We start from the raw sequence: 25086 nt of genomic DNA on the forward strand, positions 1-25086 counted from the left end.
GGCAACATTCCCGCTATAGAGGCAACTCTTACTATGGGGACCCACATCTACAACCCTGGAAAGATGGTGCCCACTAGATCCAGGAGGGATACGTCCATAAAAGACATGCTAACCCCTGGAACAACGAAGCAGGTTAAACCAGATCGAGCAACGAAAATGACCATTTCTGAACAGAGATCAGACCCTCTAGCCAAGGTAGGGTCAATATCTCGCAAGACTTTCTGGAGCAGTTCCTGCAGGAAACAAAGGATGAGGCCAGCACCATTCACATAGATCTTAAGGAGTACCTGAATGGCATTCACAAATATACAGCAGATCTCGGGACCAGAGTGAATGACATTGAGCAGAATATGGACATATGGTTGGATGAGACTCACCACTAGGTATGAGATTGCTGGTACTGGAAGACAAAGCTGGCATTAAAACAGGAGGACCTAGAAAATAGGTCTAGACAACACAATATATGCACTAGAGGCCTCCCACAGAGAATGGAATGCCCAGACATCCAAACTTATGTCCAGAAACTGTTGCACCACCTGACGATTCACCTATATAACTAGACCACTCAGGGTGGACAAAGGAAGGAGGAGCCACCTGACATCCTAACCAGAGTACCTTTCTTTTACGATAAGGAGGCTCTCATGACACATATATGTACACTTGGTGAAACTGTATATGAGAGTCATAACCTGGTTTTCTTTAACGATATTGCTATGCAAACCTTTCAAAGGTGCCAAGGCATGAGACAGACTCCAAATTTCAGAGTGGCAGGCCAGAAGAACTATAGAAAGACACCGCAAGAAGTGCAGCAGATCTTAGATATATGAGACAGAAATGACGGTTGTGCCACTTCAATGATGGAACAGGGAGATGTGAATCCTCACTGTCAATAGTACATGGTGAAAAGACATCATAGAATGGGCCCTCAGCCAGTAACAGAAAACAAGAGGATGAAACAAGAGGCAGTCAGGGAAGCCAGAAAAATGAATCAGGAAACCCGCTCTCCAAAGGAGGGCAGCATTCACAATGCAACCAGATGGGACAGGACGAGAGAGATGACACAGCACGGTGAGGTTTTTTACAGCCTGGGCCTAAAAGGGAACTGGAAACAGGAATTGGGGTTGACAGGCAGTCCAGGCATCAGGGGGAATCTATGTGGACCAAGATGACAACGGACTGAATCGGACAATGGACCTCAGATGTATAGGCTCATGGTTTATATGTGTGGTTGTAAGCAGGGGTAAGGGTAAACACTGACAGCGCCGAATAAAGGAGTGAAGTTCCTGCACTACAGCCTGGCACCCAATAGGACAGGGCTCACTTTCAAGGGAGTAGAACTGGGTGGCTCGGTTAACCAACAGGGGATCAGCTCCTAAGGGATGAAAACTGCCAGTCTAAATTCAAAAGGGCTTAACCCCCCTGCCAAGACGGTAACAATCATTACATTTTGAAAAGCACAGGAGCTGAAATTTACCTCTTGCAGAAAATCCACTTGCTTTATGCGGATCACCGTAGAATCCAGTCAAAGTATTTCCCCAGATGATATGTTTCCTCCACGACAACAAAAAGATTGGGGGTGCTCATCTATTTAGTAAGGCCCTTCAAGGGGACAGATTAGAAATCTTTGCTGACAAAGGGGATAGAGCCCTGGTGGTGGGAATCCAAACTGGTAATCATAAATACACCAAGGGAGTTCTGCTTGTTGAAGGGGATCTAAATATAGTGATGGGCAATATGGTGGACAGGGGCCCTCAAAAATACAAAAGGAGTGGATTGGCCTCTGAGTCCTTCAAGGCCTGGCTGAGATAGATCTGCTTGATATGATGAGTGTTCTTCAAGAGGAGAGGCTGAATTATATGTTTTACTCAGCAGCCCATAAGTCTTATGCATAACTAGACCATTTAACAATAACAATATGCCTAAGAGCTTTGATTGATGCAATGGGCATCGGCTTGATTGCATTGTCTGAGCATGCACCTATCACAATTCCACTAAACACTCACATTCACCCTACAAAGCAACTACATGGTGGTTTAATACATTTCTATTTCAGGATCTGCTAACAGGGTCGAACTCTGGCTTGAGATGACTCGCTGTCTCTAGGAGGATAGCACCCCAGGCATACTATGGGATTTCCTTAAAGTTTACTTGAGGAGTATAACCATCACAATGACAGTTAGATGCAAGAAATTGAGATACAACAAACTCTAGAAGTGGAAGACGAGCGTAAATGAGCCTCATCTAATAGAGTTTGGTGACAGGTTGTAAACCTCAGACTACAATAGAAGGCATTAGACTGGGATGGTGCACAACATGCCTTTCAGCAAACTAAACAAACAGAGCAAACTAAACAACACTATTACTCATCAGCTGAAAGCGCGGAAGCTCCTCGCCTCCCAGTTGAAAGCTCAGATAACTATGGAGAGGGTACAAGTGGTTACCACCGTGGAGGGCGCACTAGTATGCAATGATAAGGCATTTGCAAATGTGTTATGTGCTTATTATCAACAACTGTAGAGTTGGGAAGTGAGAACCCCACATGAGGTGATGAAGTACCTCCACAAACGCCTCCTGTTGCTGCTTCCTCAGGAGATGCAGGAAAACCTAGATGACCCAATAAAGACTAAACAGGGTATAGACGCCACCTTGAAATTAAAAAAGTGTAACTGCCCAAGACCAGGCAAGTTACCTGAGCTCTTCCATGAATTATATTGTTATTCGCTGAATCCGATCCCTACCAAGCTCTTTAATGAAATTGATGAAAAGGGTCTCCTCATTGACACCATATGAAACTGAGCTACAATAGCTATCCACAAGCCAGGAAAAGACCCAACCCTATGCCCGTCCTGTGGACCCATCTCACTGGTCAACATAGACGTGAAAGTACTTACAGGGATTTTAGAGACAATACTGGGTCATTATATACCAGATCTCATCAAACCAGACAATCGAGTTTCATCCTACGCAGACAATATGGGGACAACATCAAAAAAACTCCTGCCTCTCACGGAGAATACCCCAAGACCTTCTTTGATTCTTCTTAGAATGTTCCACTCTTGTCAATATATACAGAAAAGGCGAAGGACAGACTGGACCTATATGATGGCCCTTCTAGAGATGACAGGGCTTGGACCACCTGTTGCCTCTTCTGTTTGCCTTCACCCTGGAGCCGTTTGCCCACAAAGTGAGGCAGAGGGACCTCAAACTCACACATACCATATTTGCAGATTATATTGAACCAACATAAATAAGTTGGAAACCTCTCTGTGAACCCACTCCTAGGATAGTAGGACACCTTATACTATTACATGCCTATCCTACGGTCAATTGACAGCATTTGCTATTTAGGGATCTCAATTGCACACACCACCACACAAGACAGTAACACTTAATTATTCTCACCTTCTTAATGCTATCCAACAGGATTTTAAGCACTGGTATACCAAACAGTGTTCGCGGTTGGGTGAGAACAGCAGTTATTAAGTTGTGGGTATTACCCCAGATTATTTACCTTTTTCAAACTATATTGCTTACAGTCAACCCACTGCACTTAAACAGCTGGAGCGATTAATCAATGACCACATATGGCAAAGGAAAGACACAGCACATTGTGGCCAAAACACACTGCAGGGCTCTAAGAGTGGGGAACTTGGCAGTTCCACACTTACTCTTCTATTTCCAGGCTGATCAGCTGCATTTCCTGGTCGTGTGGGGGAAGAAGTAGACCTCGAAACAGTGGTGCTTTACTTAACAATCTATAGTGCGAAACCTGTTCTGGTTACCCTATGGTTGAAAGGGTGCAGAAAAGCTGGGGTCTGTACTCATCGCTGGTCACCAGAGTTACTCTTGCTGTTTGTGACAAAGTGGCTCTCAACAATGGCTTCACCACAATCGCCTCTAATTTCTTAAATACTGATTTCACTCCGGCCACTGTTGCGGCATGCTAGTTTAGACCATTGAGGGACAGGGGGTGTCTGATGTTGGATTCACTGTTTAAAAATGTACAGATTCTCCAATCGGAGTCCCTTCAGCAGAAATTTGGCCTTTTAGAACACAAAAGGTTTGCATACACACTGGCCCGGCATTGGCTTATGTACATGACCATGAAGGTGGGAGTCTCCCAGGCTTTGACCCCAGTCAAACGATGGTTTAAAGATGGCACCCACACAAAGGCACATATCTGTATCATATACGTTTCTCATTGGGAGCCCCACCTGACTAAAATACGCGGACAACAAAGATGGGACAAGGAGCCCGGGAATACATCTCATTTAAAGAATAGGGTAAACTGGTTGAGAAAGCAATCGCATTCACCCTCATTATCCCACACGAGAGACACGATAAAAGATACTATTATTGGTATATTATACCGGAATGAGTGGGGAAATGGATACCATCAAGAATTAGTAATGTTGGAGAAGCTGTGGAGTGGTGGATCATTCCACCACCTTCAGTGGCATTTTCCTAAGCTGGCGAGGTTCCAGGATAACACGGTTACTGACTTGGTCTGGTTCTCCAGATACAGGTACCAAGAGAACTAAGAATGGTCCTACTGCGCAGATCATTCCCATCTAAAAGATCGCCGAAATCCATAGGGGCAAACACCTGACTATGGCACTGTTAGCAGCAACAAAAGTAGTCCTAGCACTTTGGGGCAAAGACACAATACCTACATTCCCGGCGTTGCTTTGCTTCCTCTGGGACATTCTAGCTATGGAAAAACTGCTTTCTCTATAGATAATAACCTTAGTACCGGAAAAGCTACACTGAAGCCATTCATACAACATCTGACACATTAATTTCGATAACTGACATGCCCAAAGTACATCAAGGAATTGAGACTTATTCCAGAGGACGACATAAGATGGGGGAGGGGGAATATTACGTTAAAATTAAAATTAATTCTTCAATATACAGCATCTTACCGGCCGGATTTAAGCAACGATATGTGACAAAGCAATACAAATATCGTTGAACCAGAATGGCCCTTGGAAGGCACTCCCAGTCCACGGAGAAATTATTTCCATTGCTATGGAACATCATGGCAACGGAGAGGCTTTCTGCAAACATAGTAAGTCCATGTTTTATTAAAGTCTAGCAGCACCTGCTTCCAAGCATGGTCAGAAATAAGAGAGACGTCACGTCGAGCAGACCTGTGAAGGGGTATGATGCTTTATGTGTACTGTAGGGTTTTTAGAGTACATAGAAATTGAGTTGGGACTTAAAGTGTGGTGTGAGGAGATCATGCAATGGGTTTGTATTCAAGTGTTCTGTTGCTTTGGTCTACTGCTGTTTATTGTAATGTGGGTCATCGTTTTTGAAAATATAAAATAAAAATTAAATTAAAAAAAAGTGAATGCACTTTGCCTACACGAATATATGCTATTTGAATCAGAATAACAACCTTTTATTAGTAGTACAGAAATGTTTTATGCAAGAAAAACAAATTTTACCTACATGACAAATTATTGCCTTACTTGAGCTTTGCTAGTGTTCGAAGTACAGCAAAGTCTCTTCTCTGGCTCGATGGCATCCATCGATTCTTTTCTGCCAGGGCTAGAGCCCTGCTACCAAAACCGAACATGGATGAGAAACCAAAACGAAGTAGTCTGTCGTTAGTACTGAATGTGCAGACATCCACAGGTTGGAAATGCCCTAAGATAATAATATAAACAGGCAAACATGAAAAGTGAATTAGAGGTTAAGAAAAAAGCAGAGACAGATTAATGAAGACATAGAACTACTAACAAAAATGCACGACTTTAGGCAAACAGACAAGGTAGGTTTTGCAGTTTTCCTGCGATAAGCATCCTAAGCGATGGTTCGTGTACACTACCAGCGAAACTTAACATATTTCTAATGGTAAACTTCTATTGAGGTCTACAATTTTAGCTACAAGAGTGGTTTCATTGATGAAACATATTAACCCTATTTTTATTCTAGGTTCTAAATATATGTTTCATGTGTCTCCCCCTTGAAGTACAACATCAAACAGTCCAAAGGCGTTCACCACTGCAAGGTAATTTTGAAGAAGAATTGCATAGTTTCTGTACATCGATGGGTGGAGCACGAGAAAGCTCACCCCAGTATCAGAGATATGTAGAGGCATAGATTTAGCCAACAAATCCTGATGGGGCTTTAACGATCAGTTCTCACTTTGTGCTAGATTTTAAATTTACTAATCTTTAGAGTCTGGGTCATACAGCGCTTTTACATGTTCGCAATTAGCTCAAATCTTTCAAAATAATCAAAATGTTATAAGCCAGTGGGTTGTAACCTTTTGACTTCTGCAGACCCCCACTTAATCATTGCTGTGACCCGGGGAACACCTAGTGAACCAATTGAATTCGGGCAACTCCATTGAGTCATTACTCAAAGCCAGGGACCCCAGTCCAAGGATTTTCGATGATTTGTACCGCAAAATAAATACATAAAAAGTACAGAAACAAGCATTCATCAAACAAATATAGAAATTATGAAATATTTTCTTTAATTCACAGAAAATTATTTAAAAAAAAAAAAAACCTTTTCATTTCGAAGGGAATGATGGAGATTTTCGAAATTCAAATTGAGGCTACTCATCATCCATACTATGTTCAGTATGATGCAGTTGCACTGCTCCCACAAAACACTCTTTGGATAATAATTTAACTTTCAGCATCCACTTTCAGATTCCTTCAAATTTACAGAACACTTGTTCAATTGTACATGCTGCTTCTTTATTTATATACACTTTATCAATCTATTAATATTATTTTATTTCCTGAGCAGTCAGAGACCCCCCTGAGTAGGCTTCGCTGACCACTACGGGTCCCCAGACTACAAGTTAAGAATCACTGTTATAAGCTATTAAAGGATTAGCCCTAATAACACTGTAAAAGGGGGTTCCCACTCAAGAAGATGCTGCCAGCAACAGTAAGGTACATCATTCTGGTGGTAGGTCTTATTTTCCCAGGGCTCAAATAGGAATTTAGTATTTTGGAGCCGTCCCAGTAACCTTTTCTATCTTTTTACCTTCAAAAGCCAGTGGGTATAAAACATCTACCTACCAGAACAAGCATTGTCAATGCCAATAGTTCTGGCGTATGAATGAACGTGCCTTTTGTGTCACTGATGGGTTTAGGCACTCATGCATCCATTCATGCATCCACTGACTTATTTTTGCATTCACCCTCTGGAAGACAACTGCAATAAAACAAACACAAACTCAAAAACATATGCTAGATTAATTAAGAGAAAATATTCTGCCATCTAAATTACACAGCGAGCATATGCTTGCAACAACGAAACTAAACAGCTGTGGGATTCCATCTTGCAAAGTTATTGTAAATAATCGATTATCGTTTTAAAGTTCAAGCATGGCCACCACATTTAGAACCAACATGATGGCCAGCTTAGAATGGCAAAACAATGATACACTAAAGGCAACAGCATTCCGCAATGGTCTCCTAGTTTGGAGGAAGTGGCCATGTGGGATGTGCGCACTGCAGACAAAATGAGCGGCAAGCAGACGACCAGTTAACATCGATTGAAGAGCTCTAGTATCCTTTTAAGGAATAAATAAAATAAAAATAGGAGAAGCAAGGAAATGAACGGAGAGCTATAAAAAGAGAAATTTCCAAACTAAAGGACTGGACAATCAGTCGTGACGTTGAACCATACTCATTTTCAGGTGGATGTACATGTGATCAGAAAATGCCATAATTCCCAGGGTAAAGGGCGAGAGTCAATAACTGCTATGGGCTGAACAATTACCCCATGCATTTCACTGTCAGGGTTGTAAGCGGAATGTAAGTGACACCCATTGCAGCTCAAAGGCAGAGCAAAGAAGACCCAAAGTTATGGATATATGTATTATTTAATGACATTTTACTGCAAGACCCTGGCAGACAGCTAAGAGATTCTAGCAAGAATTATTGAAATGCAATAAATTCATTTCCTACAAAGGCAACCTGTGGCATTTCATTTAATTAAATACAGATATGTAAGCTTTAATACAGAGAAATAACAATCCATCCTTAATTGTCTATTTATTTTAACATATGCTTTTAACAATTAATATGTGAGGCCTAATTTGTTTATCATAACCTTTCTGAATAAACAGATCAGATGTATCGCAAAAGAAATAATTTTCCTACTAAACCAATCAGGCTTGTAGCTGTTATTATTTGCTTATAATTACTGAGTGTGAGCTTTCCCACAAGGCAATCATCATGTATACAGACTTAAAATTACCAAGAAAAAACTATGGTCCAGAGCTCTCATCCAATTGAATGCCCTTTTCATCCAGTTGTGGGCTACCAAAAAGAGGTGTGGACCAATTAACCTCAGTGGAGATTCTTAAGACTCCAAGACCTTCAACTTCTGTGGTCTCTTAAAATGAAAACATCTTTCCCGGGGCGGAGACCTGGAACTGAAGGTACGACAAAATGACAGTGCCCTCACCATTCGTTTTGACACAGTTCGATGTTGCCTTAATAAAAGTAGAAGAATGGCACTATTAGCTCCTTTAATGCACAACACATATTGCTCCCTTCATGAAATAGTACAGGGAACAGGAACTCGAAGGTAGTTATGCATATGTTTATAAAGAAATTTCTGAAATCAATGTGTTTTTTGGGTCCTAATTACCTGTATTTTTCTTTTCCTCCTCAAAAAAACAGTGATGTCTTCTACATTCTCATGGATCCTGTCTCTTTTAGTTACTCTCCTAATGTTTTACAGTTTCCAATGTTCCATTTAATAGTACTTTTTGTACAACATGCTATTACTTACAAGGGGTCTCTAAGTGTCTCATATCGTTTGATTATAAATTAGAAATCTACCCATTTTCACTATATTTCTTGGGTCCCAATGCGGGCCGTATTATATATATGTTTTCATTCTCACTGTCTTGTTCTAAGGCTGCCATACTACTTAGGTTGTATTTAAGTCCTAACGAACAAGTTACTTACCTTCGGTAATGCTTTTTCTGGTGGATACACTAGCTACCTGTGGATTCCTCACCTTATGAATTCTCCCATTGCGCCAGCATTCAACTGAAAACTTTCTTCCCAGCTCTCCACGTCGACGAGGACGCCACAATTGCACGGCTCCACACGCGACTCCTTCTGACGTCACTGTGACAATAAGAGGTACTTGCCAGCGTATGGACGTCAGTTTCACCCTTTTTTACATGCCTTTGAGGCGAATAGGTGAAAACCGACCTCATGATAGCACATTTAGACATAGATATAGCCATATGGATGCAGTACAAGCACAACATTTTTTTATATAATAAAGTAAACAAAACATATATACAGTTATAATAAAAAAGTCTTGACCAGACAGGCAACGGGGAGGTGGGTGGGACTGTGAGGAATTAACAGGTAGCTAGTGTATCCACCAGAAAAAGCGTTACCGAAGGTAAGTAACTTGTTCTTCTGATGGATACAACTACCTGTGGATTCCTCACCCTATGAATAGAGTCTCAAGCAGTACCACACTCGGATATGGGTGCCTGACCAGTCATACCAAGAAATCCACAGAATGTGCAAAATGGCCACCCCTCCTGACTTCCGAATCCAAGCAGTAGTGCTTCCCAAAAGTATGGAGGGAAGCCCAAGTAGCCGCTTTACAAATATCTACCACTGAAACACACCTCTAGCGAAAGCTGAAGTGGCAGACTTAGCCCTGGTAGAATGAGCTCTAATACCCTCAGGAGGAATCTTCTTTGCTAAAGAATAACAGATCTTAATGCAAAGAATGACCCACCTGGATACAGTTCTTTTATGGACAGCTATGCCTTTCATCTTGCCCACATATCCAACGAAGAGTTGGTCATCCAAACAAAAGTCCTTTGTTCTCTCAACATAGAAACTCGGAGCCCTTCTCGGGTCTAAGCAATGGAGTCTTTCTTCCTCTTTTGAAGGATGAGGAGGAGGATAGAAAGATGAAAGAGTAATAGACTGCCCAATATGGAAAGGAGTGACAACCTTAGGAAGGAAAGCTGCACTGGTTTTCAGCACCACTTTGTCAGCATAGAATATTGTAAAGGTAGATTTGACACTACAAGCCTGAAGCTCACTCACATGCCTAGCAGATGTAATAGCTATAAGGAAAACTGTTTTAAAGACCAACAACCTTAAAGAACAAGAATGGATAGGTTCAAACAGTGAATCCCGAGTGGCAAACAGGTCTTTCTGTGGAAAACCCCATAGCCAAAAGATGTGAAGGACCAAGTCTGGATGGAGACGCCACTCGTGATCGGCCGAGAAATGCCGACTGAGACTGTCCACACGTACATTGAGAACTCCGGCCAGAAGATTTGCTACCAAGCATATCCGATGGTCCTGAGCCCAGGACCGGAGCTGCAGAGCCTCTCTGCAGAGAAGATACGACCCTACTCCTCCCTGTTTGTTGATATACCACATTGCAGTAGTGTTGTCCATCAAGACCTGAACTGTCTGACCACAAAGGGACATAAGGAAGGCCTTGAAAGCCAGACGTATCGCCTGCAATTCCAACAGATTGATATGAAAAGTCTGTTCCACTGGACACCAAAGACCTTTGATCTCCAGGTCCCCCAGATGAGCACCCCACCCTAAAGTGGATGCATCCGTTATGACCGTGGCCACTGGAGGTGGCAGAGCAAACAGCCTTCCTTGGGAAAGATTGCCGTCCACCACCCACCATCGTAGATCCACTGCAGCGCCTCTGGAGAAACCACTGCTTGCGGAGGCACCATTGGAGAGCCCTCATGTGCCAACGTGCATGAGTGACCAACAGAATTCAATAAGCGAACAGACCGAGCAGACGTAGGACCTTGAGGACTGGAACAACAGCTCCTTTTTTAAACATTGGAATCAACACCTGAATGTCCTGGATCCGCTGAGGTGGAGGATAGGCCCGAATGAATGTTGTATCCAGTACTGACTCTATGAACAGGAGGCGTTGAGAGAGCCCGAGGTGAGACTTGGGCACGTTTACCGTAAAACCCAGACTGAACAACTGTGTTGTCATTTGGAGATAATGCAGCACAAGCTCTGGGCACTTGGCTTTGATCAGTCAGTCATCTAGGTAAGGGAATACCGATACTCCCTTCCTCCTGAGATGTGCTGCAACCACCGCCAACACCTTCGTAAAGACTCGAGGTGTGAAAGTAAGACCTAAAGGGAGGACCGCAAACTGGTAATGTTGCGACCCCACCACAAACTGGAGATACTTCCTGTGTGACTTGAGAATGGGGATATGAAAGTAAGCATCCTGCAAGTCTACCGACACCATCCAATCCTCTTTGTTCAACGCCAGAAGCACCTGCGCTAGGTTCAGCATCTTGAATTTCTCCTGTTTGAGGAACCAATTCAAAATTCTCAGATCCAGGATAGGCCTCAATCGACCATCCTTCTTGGGAATCAGGAAATATCTTGTATAGCAACCCTGACCCCTTTCCTGCTTTGGAACCAACTCCACTGCGCCTTTTGATAAAAGGACCTGAACTTCCTGCTGCAGCAACAGGAGATGATGCTCTGAACAAAACAAAGGATGGGGAAGGATGAGAGGGGGGAAACTCCCAAAAGGGAAGTTTTCCCCCACAATATTCAGTACCCAGGAGTCCGATGTGAGTAACTCCCACTCGTGGAGAAAATGAAATAACCTTCCCCCTACGGGAGAAGCATGACTTAAAATGGATGGAAAACTAAGGCTGCTTTCCTTGTTGTGTTCCCCTAGATGAAGAAGATGAGGAAGGGTGTTGCTGCGTGGCTCCTCACATTCTAACCCTCCCCTGCCCTCTAAAGGAATTATAGGAAAGGCTGGCAGACTGTTGAGATGTGGATTGAGGTCTCCTGTGAAAAGCAGCTCCACGGCCAAACCCCCTAAACCTCCTAAAGGACCAGAAAGGAGTTGATGTGGAAGCCTGCAGACCCAAAGATTTTGCTGTAGCTCTACTGTCCTTAAAGCGCTCTAAGGCAGAGTCTGCTTTGGCCCCAAACAACTTATCTCCATCAAAAGGCAGGTCTCATAAAGTTGTTTGGACATCAGATGAAAATCCAGAAGACCTCAGCCACACATGTCTACTAGTGGCAACAGAAGTACCCATCGCTCTGGCCACTGAGTCTGTAATATCCAGACCAGACTGGATAATTTGCTTGGCCACAGCCTGTGTGTCCGACAGGAGTTCATGGAACTGTTCCTGCATATCCTGCAGCAAGTTAGGCTCTAGCCGTGTCCATCAAGTCATGCACATATCTGCCCAACACACAGGTAGCATTAACCGACTTCAGAGCCATACTGCAGGATGAAAAAGTATTCTTAGCCATCTGCTCCATCCTCTTGGACTCCCTGCCCGATGGAGTAACAGGAAGAGAACCTGGGGAAGAGCGAGCCGAACACGAAGCCTGGACTACCAAACTCTCCGGAGTTGGATGTTGGATCACCTGGTGCAACTCTATCTTCTCGCAACAGTTCTGGACACATCTAGTGATGTTACAGGCTTTCTCCAGATCTCTAAGATAGGCTCCGTAAGAGCATCATTGAATGGGAGCAAGGGCTCCGCTGAACTAGAAGAAGGATGTAATACTTCAGTAGCTGGCAATGGAAGGTCTAAAAATTCTGCAGCCTTCTTGATAACTGAGTGAAAGGAAGCCACCTCCTCTGTAAACTCCCCTGGAGATGAAAGATCCCACTCAGTGGAAGTGTCCAGCCCACTAGCTGAGTCCAGGCCTTGAAATTCTCCCAAGGGCTCAGCAATCTCTCCTTCCTCCATCAATTGCCTCTGGTACGCCTGCTCTTCCAAGAGCCTCAACGCCCTCCTCCGCGACCTTAACCTGGCCTCCAATCTAGGAGTTGACATGGCGTTTTCCGATGCTGACGACCCCAGTTTCAAAAGCGATGGGCGGACGGCCCAGGTATGAGCTACAAGCCCAGGCCCCCCCTTTCTTTGTCCGTTATTCTACTCTGTGCGTTTCCTTCCTGATGTGTTCTTACCAATCTTCCTGGTCTCTCTCAGTCCTGCTGCACTCACTTATGTGTCACACTTCGTTATATAGTCCTTGCTTATTAATTCCTCGACAGCATTCTTTCCACCTATTAGATACTCTGGATATACATTTTCCCACACTTTGGTTTTGACTATGACTCACATGGTCACGATGATTTGCTTTCTACTCCATGGTTTGCAGTTAGGGTCCCATTTACTCACTTTGTTTGCTATGTTCACTCACTTTTACCCACTCAAGCTCTTACACTGATCACTGGTCTCTGGTTATTGGCTTTGGTACTATTCCTACATGGTCACTCACTAGTCCGCATTCAAGTCCAAGCACGTTTATAGGCAATTTTTGCTCTCGTTATTGTTTTGCAGCCTTGACGAAGTCACCTGAGTGACGAAACACGTGTTGGCTGTATCTCGACGATGGCACAATGATCAATAGTACCTACAATTAAAGACACCTTCTACAAACAAGACTTGGGACTTTTTCAACCTTTTGCTTCCTCCGACCTCCAATACACCATCAGGGAAACTTATCCTTGCTTTACCTTTGGACTATACATTCTGTGTGCTGTGGTCATCTTGTCCTATTTGTCCTTGGGTACTCTGGTACCCTATTTGGTGCCTACTGGGTAATAAGACACTTGGCCAGTTTGCACCAGACTTTGTTTACTTCTACGCTTGCCAAATATATTGTTCTACTGCCTAGATGTGCGGCACCTTTTCACCCTTACTACCCTTTTGTGTGCTCTAGGTTTTGTTCTGTCAGGAGAAGAAGGAGATGCACTTCGTTCCGGGATCCATTCGCGCCAGAGCTGACTCCATCCTCGCCGTTGGCATATGAGGCAGTATCATCATCGTAGTCTGTCCAAGCGACAATGTCATCGGCGCCAGAGGCCTACGAGCTGAAGTCATCAGCACCAAACCGGCATCCTTAGCCTGATAAAAAAGCACAAACAGAGCCAACTTGTATGGAGACGGAGAGCCCAAGGAGAATGCCAAAGGACCCGTGGGACTAGTCGGTGCACCAGAAGGGGCCATACCCTTATTGAAGGTATTGAACATGGATTTCAGAAATGCAGCAGGATCCGCTCCCAGAGCCAGGAAGGCAGGAAACTGCTGATCTTCATGTGGTGCCTGGACCAGATCCGGAACCTGTGGCGCAGACTCATGAGGTTCAGGTAAAAAGTGAGGACTCGCTGGAGACTCAACCACTCAATGAGTGATGGCGCCGACGAAGCCTGAGGACATTGAGGCTGGGGAGATACAGTAGGACTAACCTCCCACGTCGTACGATGCCAAATGGATGGAGACCGAGATCGACCTCCAGAAGAACGACGCCGAGAGTCGTGTCGACGCCTCTTCTTATGAGACATATGGGATGACAAGTATCTAGTCTTAGACCTCTGATGTCTTCTGTGCTCCTTCTTTGCCTCAGCTAAAAAGAGTTTAGCCTCTCTTTCCTTTAGCGCCTTTGGATTCATCCTTTGGCAGGACGCGCACTCCCCTACATCGTGGTCCAAACTGAGACACCATAAGCAGTCTTCGTGATGGTCCACGACAGACATTCGACCCCCGCACTCCTGACAAGGTTTAAACACTGACTTTTTAGGAGGAGACATTGTAACAGAGTACAATCAGACACCTTTGAAACAATAACTTCTCGAAAGCGAAGAGAAAATCATTAGCGTTGAAGGCACGGAAAAAAGGGAACTGACGTCAATATGCCAGCTAGGACCTCTTATTGTCGCAGTGACGTCAGACGGAGTCACGTGCGGAGCCGTGCAACAGTGATGTCCTCGTCGATCAGGAGAGCTGGGAAGAAAGTTTTCTTGAGAGAATTCATAAGGTGAGGAATCCACAGGTAGTTGTATCCATCAGAAATTTCTGTATTATATTCACCACGATGTTACGAATATACACTATCCCTTCATCATGGCCGCCGTAGTAGGTGCCTGGATCAGTGTGAAACTCAGGCTATGGTAATTAAAGTAGAACATTCTGTCTGCTTTCATAGGATGCAGTGCTGTATTAAGATATCAGCCCTTCCTTTAAAAGGACCTGATGCTCAGAACCCTATCCGAGATTAGTATTTACTGTTATCTAAACTAACATGTTTTTAGGTTGAACTTAAGTCCTTGCATCTCTGTATTATACTGGCCACGAGGTTATGAGGAAATACTATCCCTTCATCATGGCCACCGTAGCAAGTGCATGGATCAGTCTGAATCTCGGGCTATGAAAATAAAAGTAGGACAATCTGTCTTTTATCATAGGATACGGTGCTGTATTAAGATATCAGACCTTCCTTTGAAAGCTCATGATGCTCAAAACCCTATTCAAGATTAGTATTTACTTTTATCTAAACTAACTTGCTCTTTGATTGGCAAGTAAATGCTCTGGTCCATCACAGGTCGCTGAAGTTATTAATAGTCTGCCTCGGAACAATTAATGTCACTATAACATTTTTTCCAGGATGATGGCCATTCCACTTGGGGCAATCTTACTTTGAGCAGTTTGGCAGGACATCCCACACCTTTACAAAAACTTTTCTTAAAATTTTACTTTTTTTCCCCAAATAAGTTTTAAATAACTAGCTTATATTCGATCTCTATATCTGTTCATTTTAATTTGTGCAAAACTATATTCTTTGCATCATAGTCACCAAAATGGGTGTTAGGATCGTGGCGTTTTACAGGCCATGGAAACTAAAGAAGGGCACCTTGCTTGTCCTAATAAAGATGGCGCTGGAGCAAGACGTCAGGCACTAACCGTAAGCATCTGTTGCCAGGGATTCAACCTGAGACGAGCGGCTGTACCTTTTGATTTCAATCTGTTCTTTTGATCAGTAAGAAACTGTTTAACTACCTCTAGTCTGCTGTCTCAGAATAACTGTTTTTCCATTCTTGATCTACTTCTAGCCTGGCCCAATTAGATCGGGGAGATGACATTTAATTTCTGTATTTCTAACACGACATATGGACCATGGTTTTGAATTGAGCTGTTTTACTCGCTATTCATGACTCTGTTTTATGGTTTCCTGACATATTACTAGATCAGTTAGACCCTATTATGTGGACCAAGTTTTCTGAGCAATTTGTCAGTTTTGCATTCATGGTTCCCAAATAATCTAAACATTTGTTGAGCACTATGCAACAATTCCATATGTAGTAGTCGATATAATGTGTTAATTAGTCTCCTTGATGTAGGAGTTAATTTTTTGCTTGATGACTGGTAGCTTCAAAAACACGGTATCATTGTATGTCTTAATTAGGCATTAGCCTGGAACCTAACACTTGATAACAGGGGTGTATGTGACTTAATTAGATGAATGTTTCGTTTGAATTGAAAATCTTTTCACTATTTTTGGATGAAATTGAAACCATGTTACTACTGTAAATGTTTGCCAGTACAGATTGATCTTTGGTCTTCTGCATAACACCATAAAATGGATAAATTCTCTTGATTAATTGGAGAGGTATGATATAATTCGACCTATTTATAGGGGCAGAGAGCCTTTTTCTATTTACAGTATTGCACAAGCATGCCGTGAATGTAATCAGGGCAGAAGGTCCTCTTTTCTGCTCTCCTATAAATGGCCTGTTATTTTATTTATAACGTTTGGGACCACTGGTTGTAGGTACTCTTAACACTTTTCTTATATTTGAATAATTTGTAAATTTTAAGGAACTAGAAATTCAACTTCCAGCATCTTTTCACAACTAACTCATGCACTCAGCACTTTTCTCATCACAATTATATGATTTGTATTCTTCACTTGTGGTGTATTTTTTAAGCTTCTCTCCCTCCACTTTTTTTCACACCTTGGGTGTGGGAGCTTGGGTAATCTCTCTATTGTTACTCTTATGTTCTTTCAAATAATAATAAAAAAACAATTCATTAAATTCAACTTTATATTTTGACAGCCTTGAGAAAGCCCCAGGGGACGAAACACGCGTCGGCTGTTGCTTATCAAGTGTGTTAACAAATAAACACTGAACTGGACTTATGGACTTGAATCAATGCATTAATACTTGCAAATATTTTGACAGTATGATGAAGTAAACATATATAATGGATTCATGGTGGGTCTACCAATCCCTTTCTCAGTCTTAAAAGTACGTAGTGTACAAAATTACATTTTGCAAAGCCAACTACAAACACTCCTAAGATGCATGAGCAAGGATTCTGACAGTACAAACTATCTAAACCAAAGATTTGTAAAGAGGAAAGAACCAGCGCCAAAACCCTTGCCAACTAATCTGTGAGATTCCATGTAACAAAATACCTATCTGTAGATGTTAATAAAGAGTAATAATAATTTACCTTAAGTGCCTATTTACTTTTATATGTTTTTCGCAATCAATACGTCAGGCTTATGGGCATGCCCGTAACCTTTCATAATAAGCAATCAAGCCTATAACCTTTGTGACCAGCTTTTCACCATTTTTTTTTGCATTTCTTTATTTGCATTTTTAAGAACAAACCCATGCTCCACACATTTACCAGCATAGCTTATTTTTGTTGTATGCAACCAGTATCAAGAAGCCCCATGCGGCCTGTCCACATTTAATCATGTCCTAGCTCAGGCACAGTCTTCAACAGATATGCACTGTAGAAGGCAGATAACCCCAGCACATGCCTAAGAAAAAAGAGACAACAGCGGCAAAGTAATTAAAAAAATAAAGGCCAGGCGGTAAACTCAGTTCCACTGGCAGAGTCTGCAGAATTTTACCACTCTGCACTCAGCTTGGAGCATGGAGTTTGTCCAAAACTGTGCCAACTTTCATGTGGCAGAATTTACCAGCACCCACCATACCCTCCTATAGCAAGCTATAAAGTGAGAGCAAGTGCCGTAAAGGCGTGACATGCGTGAAACATAGAAATAAAACTACAATTGGAGGCGACTACAGGACAAACAAGATGGACTTAACTGGCAGCTTCATGCCTGTGCAACATAGAAAAGGGATTTATCCCAAGTACAGTTTTTATTGTCGCCTCTCGTAGACCTAGAAATGTACCTCTTTATGTGTTTAACCTAAAAACCTGTTATGTGTCAAATCACTGATTGCTACCTAGGCTAACACACAAACATGAACTAAAAACAGTGACACAAATAGCACAACTTGTGGTAACTTTGAACATTAAACATGTTGACTAGGTTTAGCGTTCATTTGCAACCCTGTCTCACTGTGGCACCCACTCCCTGCACAGGGTTGATCTCCTGAGAGTCTAGTTGTTTTGTCGTCAGAGCATGTGCAGCAGACATTTAAGCGGCAACATAAAGCAGGCTGTTGCATGTCTGCAGCGCCTCAGATGCACGAAGCAGGCACGCAGCTGATGTGCCTGCTGCACAAAAGGCAGAACAGTCTGTCTCTGTACCCTGGAGATCTCAAGAATCCTTGTCAGCAGGAGTCCTTCACATTCCCATAGGATAGTTCACCTGATGCTCTGCATGGCCTCAGCACAGGGGCAGGTTCTGGGAGAAAGATTCCACATTTTACCAGCTGAAAGAAGGAGTACATATTTTTGTCTCAGATGGCAGATGCTGTGATCAGGCGAGACTGCGGCTCTTTTAGTCTGTCTCACATCAACCACTGTCGCCTTTGTGAATATATTGAGTCCCTCTCATTGCTTGGCCATGGCTCTTCCTAGAGACTCAAGCTGTAGATCTGGAGCTTGTGCACATGATGAATGGGTCCTGTAACTCGCAAGGGCACCTTGAAAAGACCCTTTCCGCATTGTCAGGTGAGCCAATGCCCCTTTGCGCAGCAAATAATGACAACCTCTCACACTCACCCGCTTGTGCCCAGACACCCGGCACTAGTGCACAGCAGCGCATCATCAAACACTTTACACCCACACTGGCCCTCTTTAAATTGACATGCTGGCTGAATTCTGCTCTTCTGTAGGGCGTTTACGGGCCCCTGTAGACTTTACCCAGCTATTTGTTGCAAAACGGGAGAGAGGTCAAAGAAAGAGCACTGCTGGCAAGTAGTGCAGGACATGGTTATTCTAATTTTACAAGGTGGGCAGAACTCTGCAGAAACAAGTGGTGGTTTTATGCGACTCCCTCTAATTCTACAGAGCACAACTCCGAGAGTTCCACCCACCCTTGTTCAAAACAGTTAGTGGACCCCACTCTGTGATCTCCTGGAGGACAACTCCAAGTAGTGCTTATACTATCGTCAAAGAGATATCAACAGTATGCCCAGCCTATGGTGACCTGGCATCTCCTTCGCCTCCTCTACCTTCACCTCCAACATTTGTAAATTGATATCTCATGTCGTGGCACCCCGCTCAGCCCACTCCACCCTCTGGATGGGCATCGGAGTGCACCGCCACCTAAGCCTTCACCCAGCACAGCATGGTGTGCAGTCAGATGGACATATCCGTGCAGGAGTGATTTCTATGCCATTGCAATCTGGCAATTGCACAGCAAAAATGCCAAGTCTATAAACCTATGGAGATATTTATTCCTTTTGGCTCTGGGAAAAATACCTAGCAGGAATGACTTCAGAGATGGTGAGAAAACAGTATCATCCAGGGCAGGGGCATTCCTCGCCATCCCTTCTAAACATGCTACACCCCTGGGAAGTCCCAAACCATGTGAAAAAATCCCACATCTACAACCCTGCATCGTGGGCAACTTGAATTAGAAGTAGGGAACATGCACAATAAGCAGTGGGGCATGAGGTAGGTTTAGTGTAAATAATTGAGCGAAACAGAAATGTGAGTTCCTCGAAACATCCTTAGTCTACCTTAAGGCCTGGGTCCACTGTTTGTCTGCCAATGGGAGCAAAAGGGCCACTGTCCATAAGTCCCTGGATTTGGTAGATGGCTCTTCACCTCTCCCAGAAGAGCTGCATACAGGGCCGTGATAACTCTACGAGTGCCCCGTGTGCCAACATGGTGTGGAGTGGGGGCGCAGTCACAGGCCCCGCGTGCTCCCGTCTCCAAGCTGAGGTCAGAGCGTGGTGGACAGTTCCATATGCCAGGAACTACTCAGCCGGTGTATGAAATGCATTGCAGATCTCTGTAAAGGAGAGAATTGCTCCTTCATCATAAAAATCTCCAGTCTGGGTCACCCCCACCTCCTTCCAGCAAGCCACATAATGGAGCTGGATGAAATTCCAAAGAGCAGGCCATTGCCATGCCAGTTTTAGGGGCGAGTATGGAGGAGCACATCGGCCCTGACCATGCTTCAGTCAGCCAAGTCTGTCCACCGTCATCTGTTGTGTCTCTCCAAGTGCGCTGGGGTTGATAGCCATGTACACATAGGGGGTCCCCAATAAGAAGCGCGTGATCTCCATTCTCTAACCACAAGGGGCAGAATCAAGCCAATGAAAAAACCCACTGCAATTTGGAAGCAGCAAAATATAATTCATAGTTAGGTGTGCCAAGCCCACCCTGGAGCAAAGGATTATATAGGCAGTCTAGAGCCACCCTGCACCATCCCTCACTCCAAATCAATTATCCTAGAAGTAATTTAAGTATTGGCAGAAAAATGTGAGGGGGGCACAAGTGGGAGGGATGAAAGGTACTACAGTAGTCGTGGCAGTACCAACTTCTTTGAAATGGTCACTCAATCCATTTGTGACAATGGGAGAGACTTCCAAAACGACAGTGACCTGCACAATGAACCAAGGGCCCTCTATCAGTTCCCCTCCAAGAGGCCGACATCAGAATGGTAAATACTTAAACCCAGATATTTAGATGTATCGCATTGCCATTGAGGAGTACCCTAGAGAGAATGTCTCTCAGGCCCGGGGACAGGGCGGAGGTTGAACAAACAGGACTTAGCCAAGTTGACATGAAGTCTGGACATCATCCCAAACTCCTCAAGGAGCATCATCACTACCGGTAGTGCAGATTCCAGGTCCCACAGGCAGATCAGTGCATCGTCCGCATATAGTGATATCACATGGCTTCTCCCTTGAACTTCGATACCTCAGTCCTCCTCCCACATACACAGCTGGCAAGCCAATGGCTCCATGGCCACGGCGAAGAGTAAAGGGGATAATGGGCAGCCCTGCTGCATGCTCCTGCCAATATTAAATGTATCTAAGATGTATTGGCCTGTCTTGACTCTAGCTCTGGGGTGCCCATAAAGGCATTGCCTTTAGAGTTGCAAAAAAGGTAATCCTACCCTAAGATGTCAAAGGCCTTCTCAATGTCAAGCGACATCACCACCGGAACACCAGTAATGTCCAGATCCATCCACAAAAAGCCATAGCGGCCAACAGACTTTCAGAAACGTACTTCGCTCCAGTCTAAAACCTGATTGATCATCATGTACTAAGGCGGTAAGTAGCAGTAGTAATCTATTTGCCAAGATCTTCTCCAGGAATTTTACAGTCCAGAGTCAACATTAAGAGTGGCCTATAAGACCATATGTCCAAGTGTTCATGGTTTGGCTCCAGAAAAATTACAATGAGAGACTCTTGGAGTATATCAGGGAGGTGCCCGGTGACATATGCTGAGGTATAAACTTCCAAAAACTTGGATGTCAGGATAATTCCATATGTGGAGTAATATTCTATTGGGAGACCATCTGTACCCAGTGATTTACTATGAGCTATTTGTGAGATGCAGTTCTTCTAGCTGAAAAGGAACCTCAAGATCGGTTGTCTGGACTGTGTTGAGACCAGGGAGTGGAATCCCTTGAAGATATTTGTGCAAAGTGGATCCAGAAGGGCCTGGCACAGCTGCATAAAGGGAGCTATAGAAACTCACAAATGTTGCATTAATATCATCCCGTGTATTAAACGATCGTGCTGTCATCTGCTGGCAATGCACCTGAGGAGGTGGGGGGGCTTCAAGAGCACTCATTGCGTATTGGCCACACTAACATGCTATCCGCTCTGTCGCCCTCCCGGTGTAATATGGCAAGGTAGTGACAACATTCAAGCCTCCCCAGTCGTCACTCCAAGGCCCTACATTCTCCGTGCAGTTAAGGTGGAGAAGCAAGCCGAGCAGGGGACAGAGGTTGATCTAAATTAATTTTAAACTACATATGTCAGGCTCCTAGGCCATTAGGTCCCTGTGTATTGTCTGCTGGATGCCCCAAGAAGTGGCAATACAATGCCGATGTATCAAAGCCTGTGAGTGTGCCATTCAGTCGCTCTATCGGAAGCAGAGCTGGTGATAAGCTCAAAGTATTCCTGCCAAGCACTCGACTAAGCCCTCACAAAACAGGGGATCAAGGAGAAAGTCAGTCTGTAGCCACAAGGTCAGGATTCTGGGACGGGTGCAGGCCCATCACAGAGAAAGCAGAAGTGGACAATGGTCTGAGATTGTGCACACAAAATATTCAGTGTGAGGGATTTCAGTAACTAGAGGGGTTCTGAAAAGAAACACGTCTATTCTGGTAAGGATGCCATTAACAGGCAAATAAAAGCAGTATTCGTGCTCCTCCGGCTGCTGGGGGCACCATGCATCATAGACCCCACGGTGGGCCAGCCACTTCCTTGTATGGTAAGTCATCCTGTGGCAGGCCATTTGTGCCAAGGGGGGACCGATCGGTCAATGTCCATATTTAGGACACAATTAAAGGTGCTGCCCCATTTTTGCAGGAGTTTGAGGATCCCACAGCAGAGCCATCATGAGTCTGTACATAAAGGTCAGGTAGCCTTTGTTGGGGGCATAAATAGCCACCATTGTTAAAGGCCTGCCGCCCAGTCTCCCCTCAACAACATACCTGCCATCCGAGTCTGTCGTGTTGGTATCTAAAACAAAGGGAACCCCAGGGTCAACCCAGATGAGAACCTCCCTGGCATAAGCCAACACCATGGTACCATAAAGATGTCCTTTCCATTTTACATGCAATCTGAGGAGATCTGTCTTGGTCAATGGAAGTCCCATCAATCCACACCAGCTCTTCTTCTTCCTCCCTCTGCCCAGTCATCAAGCAGAGCCCACGTATGTGGTGTTACAACAGTCTTACTCATGTGAAGCAGCTATAGGGTAAAATCATGTCATCAACCATGTGGAGTGTTACTGTTGGACCCTGGGTGTCATCGCTGGTGGAGACCATAGTGTCGTCAGAGTCTGAGGGGATGTCAGAGGTGTTCTCTTACCACAAGGCCTCAAAGGGGTTATGGAGATGGTGCAGCACCCCCTCAACCACCCGTGCACACTCACCAGCTGAGTGTTCCAGGGTTGGAGTGGAGCGAGGTTTATGATATTGGTGCTTCCGTCACCGTGGTGTGAGTCAATCTCTAAGATCCTGAGCCAGGGCAGGGCTGCCTGCCAGGCCCTTAACTTGGAGCCAGGTTAAAGGGCCTTCAGGAGTAAGAAAGAAGGGTGTTTGATCTCCATCTGTAACACGCAGTTTGGCAGGAAACAAGGCATTTTTAAGCCCGAGCCATGCAGCTGGGTCACTGCCATCTAGGAGGTGAGGTGGTGCTGTACCGCTGTGATATAATCAGAGGATGCAGTGATTTCAGAGTTCTCGAAACACCAGAGACCCAGTGCCCTAAAAAGCTGCAGGAGCAACTCACTATCTCTTTAGAACAGGAGCCGGACAATCACCAGGCATGGGCACGCTCCCGGCAGTGGGGGTTTACCAGGCAGGCCATGTGCTCGCTTAATGGAGAAGGATTTCGGTGCTCTGCCAGCTAGCACTGTCTTGGACAGCCATTGTTCAATGGAAAGTTCAACACTGGGGCCCTCAGAACGTTCTGAGAAGCTCATGAAGCGCACAGTTACATCAAGAGCGGCCCTCTGGGTCCTCCAGTCTGCTTTGTAGGGACACAATGTTGGCCTTCATCTCCCAAAGCTGGGTCTGCAGGTTTTGCACAGTGAGCTGTAAACTGGTCAAGTTGGTTTTGGTGTCATCAACCTGCTCTCCCAATTTGCAGTGACCGCAGGGAGCAGTTTGACATCCAGGAATACTGAATCAATCCTAGATTCAGGCGTGGTCTTGGTATCCAGTATGGCCTGCAAGATGCATAGAATGCCGTCTCAAGATGGCATAATGTGCCATCTACCTCTCCTCCCCCCCAAACTTCTGGAGCCTGAGCCTGGCCTGGCCTGGACTCCCACCAAGGCAGGAGTCTTATTTTGTCTCAGGCTACACCATGGTACAACAGTGCCAGAAGACCCAGGCACTGTGCCGCCAGGGCCCCACATAGTGCAGGGGCCAGTTCACACCCTTACTGAGTCAGCAAGCCATGTCTGGTCTCTCAAGCACCACGTCTATTAACGACACCACAGGGGTGAGGCACCACCAGAAGGTGAAAAGTACATGACACCAGGCCGGGGAGGGGGCCTCTACAGATCCAAGCCACTGCTCCACAGGGACAGAAGACCAGCTAAATATTCACAAATGCACAAAAAAACTGTTCCTGACTGGGGTTTAGTGTGGCCCTGCCACACCTTGCAGTTGGCAAATCACAGGTGACAAGAGAAAAAATTCCAAGTTTAATCACTTGGGTGGGCTACAAGTACCACGACCCAGATCAAACAGTGAGTCCCTTCAAACTCAGGTGGGGGAACTTACTGCAGGATAAGCAAGGAGCCCTCCATGCAGGCAATAGTTTCAGGAAGTTCCCAGGAGGTACATGGAGAGTGACTCACCCATCCAGGCTGGTGGGCTCATGCCAAGCGGGCTCATGCCAAGCGTACTCCCGCCTTAGAGAAGCATCAATAACAATGCTCCCAATGTGAAAGACCCACCCCGACAGGTGAGCACACCCAAGGACCAGGGGGGTCTCCATCTTGTCTAGACACCCAGTCTCTGGGCCAAGTATCGCAGGTTGGGTATTGTCTCTGCTGCAAATCAATACTTTGAGGGGGTGGGCCAGGGAGAAGCCATTGGTGTCATTGGGGCCCTTGTTGCTCACCTATGGTTCAGGCCCAGGTCAGGCCACTCATCCTCTTTGTTGCCAGCCAGTAGTGCTCAATCCCAACCACAGTCCAGTTCCAAGCCTGAAATGGGCATTCATTCCGAATGGGGCTTCTGGAGCATCAGAGAGATCCAAGAAGTACCTCGATGTCACGCAGTCCTCCACAACTCACTACTCCTCTCTGCTTGTGGAGGCAGGCACTCGTCCACGTGGCCACTGCTGAAGACAGGTGCTCTCCACCCTCATCGATGGCGGAATCACCACACA

The 25086-nt window shown here is 44.8% G+C and overlaps 1 protein-coding gene across 1 annotated transcript in view; it reads right to left on the reverse strand.

Annotated features, from left to right (window-relative positions):
• Positions 1–25086, reverse strand: part of CERKL (CERK like autophagy regulator) — a 421375-nt gene that overhangs the window by 186040 nt on the left and 210249 nt on the right. Inside the window, exon 7 of the mRNA XM_069225454.1 lies at positions 5478–5655. Coding sequence (XP_069081555.1) covers positions 5478–5655 — 178 coding nt within the window. The remainder of the gene's footprint in view (positions 1–5477; positions 5656–25086) is intronic.

Source organism: Pleurodeles waltl, chromosome 3_1 (assembly GCF_031143425.1).
Source record: "Pleurodeles waltl isolate 20211129_DDA chromosome 3_1, aPleWal1.hap1.20221129, whole genome shotgun sequence".
NCBI classification, from domain to species: Eukaryota; Metazoa; Chordata; class Amphibia; order Caudata; family Salamandridae; genus Pleurodeles; species Pleurodeles waltl.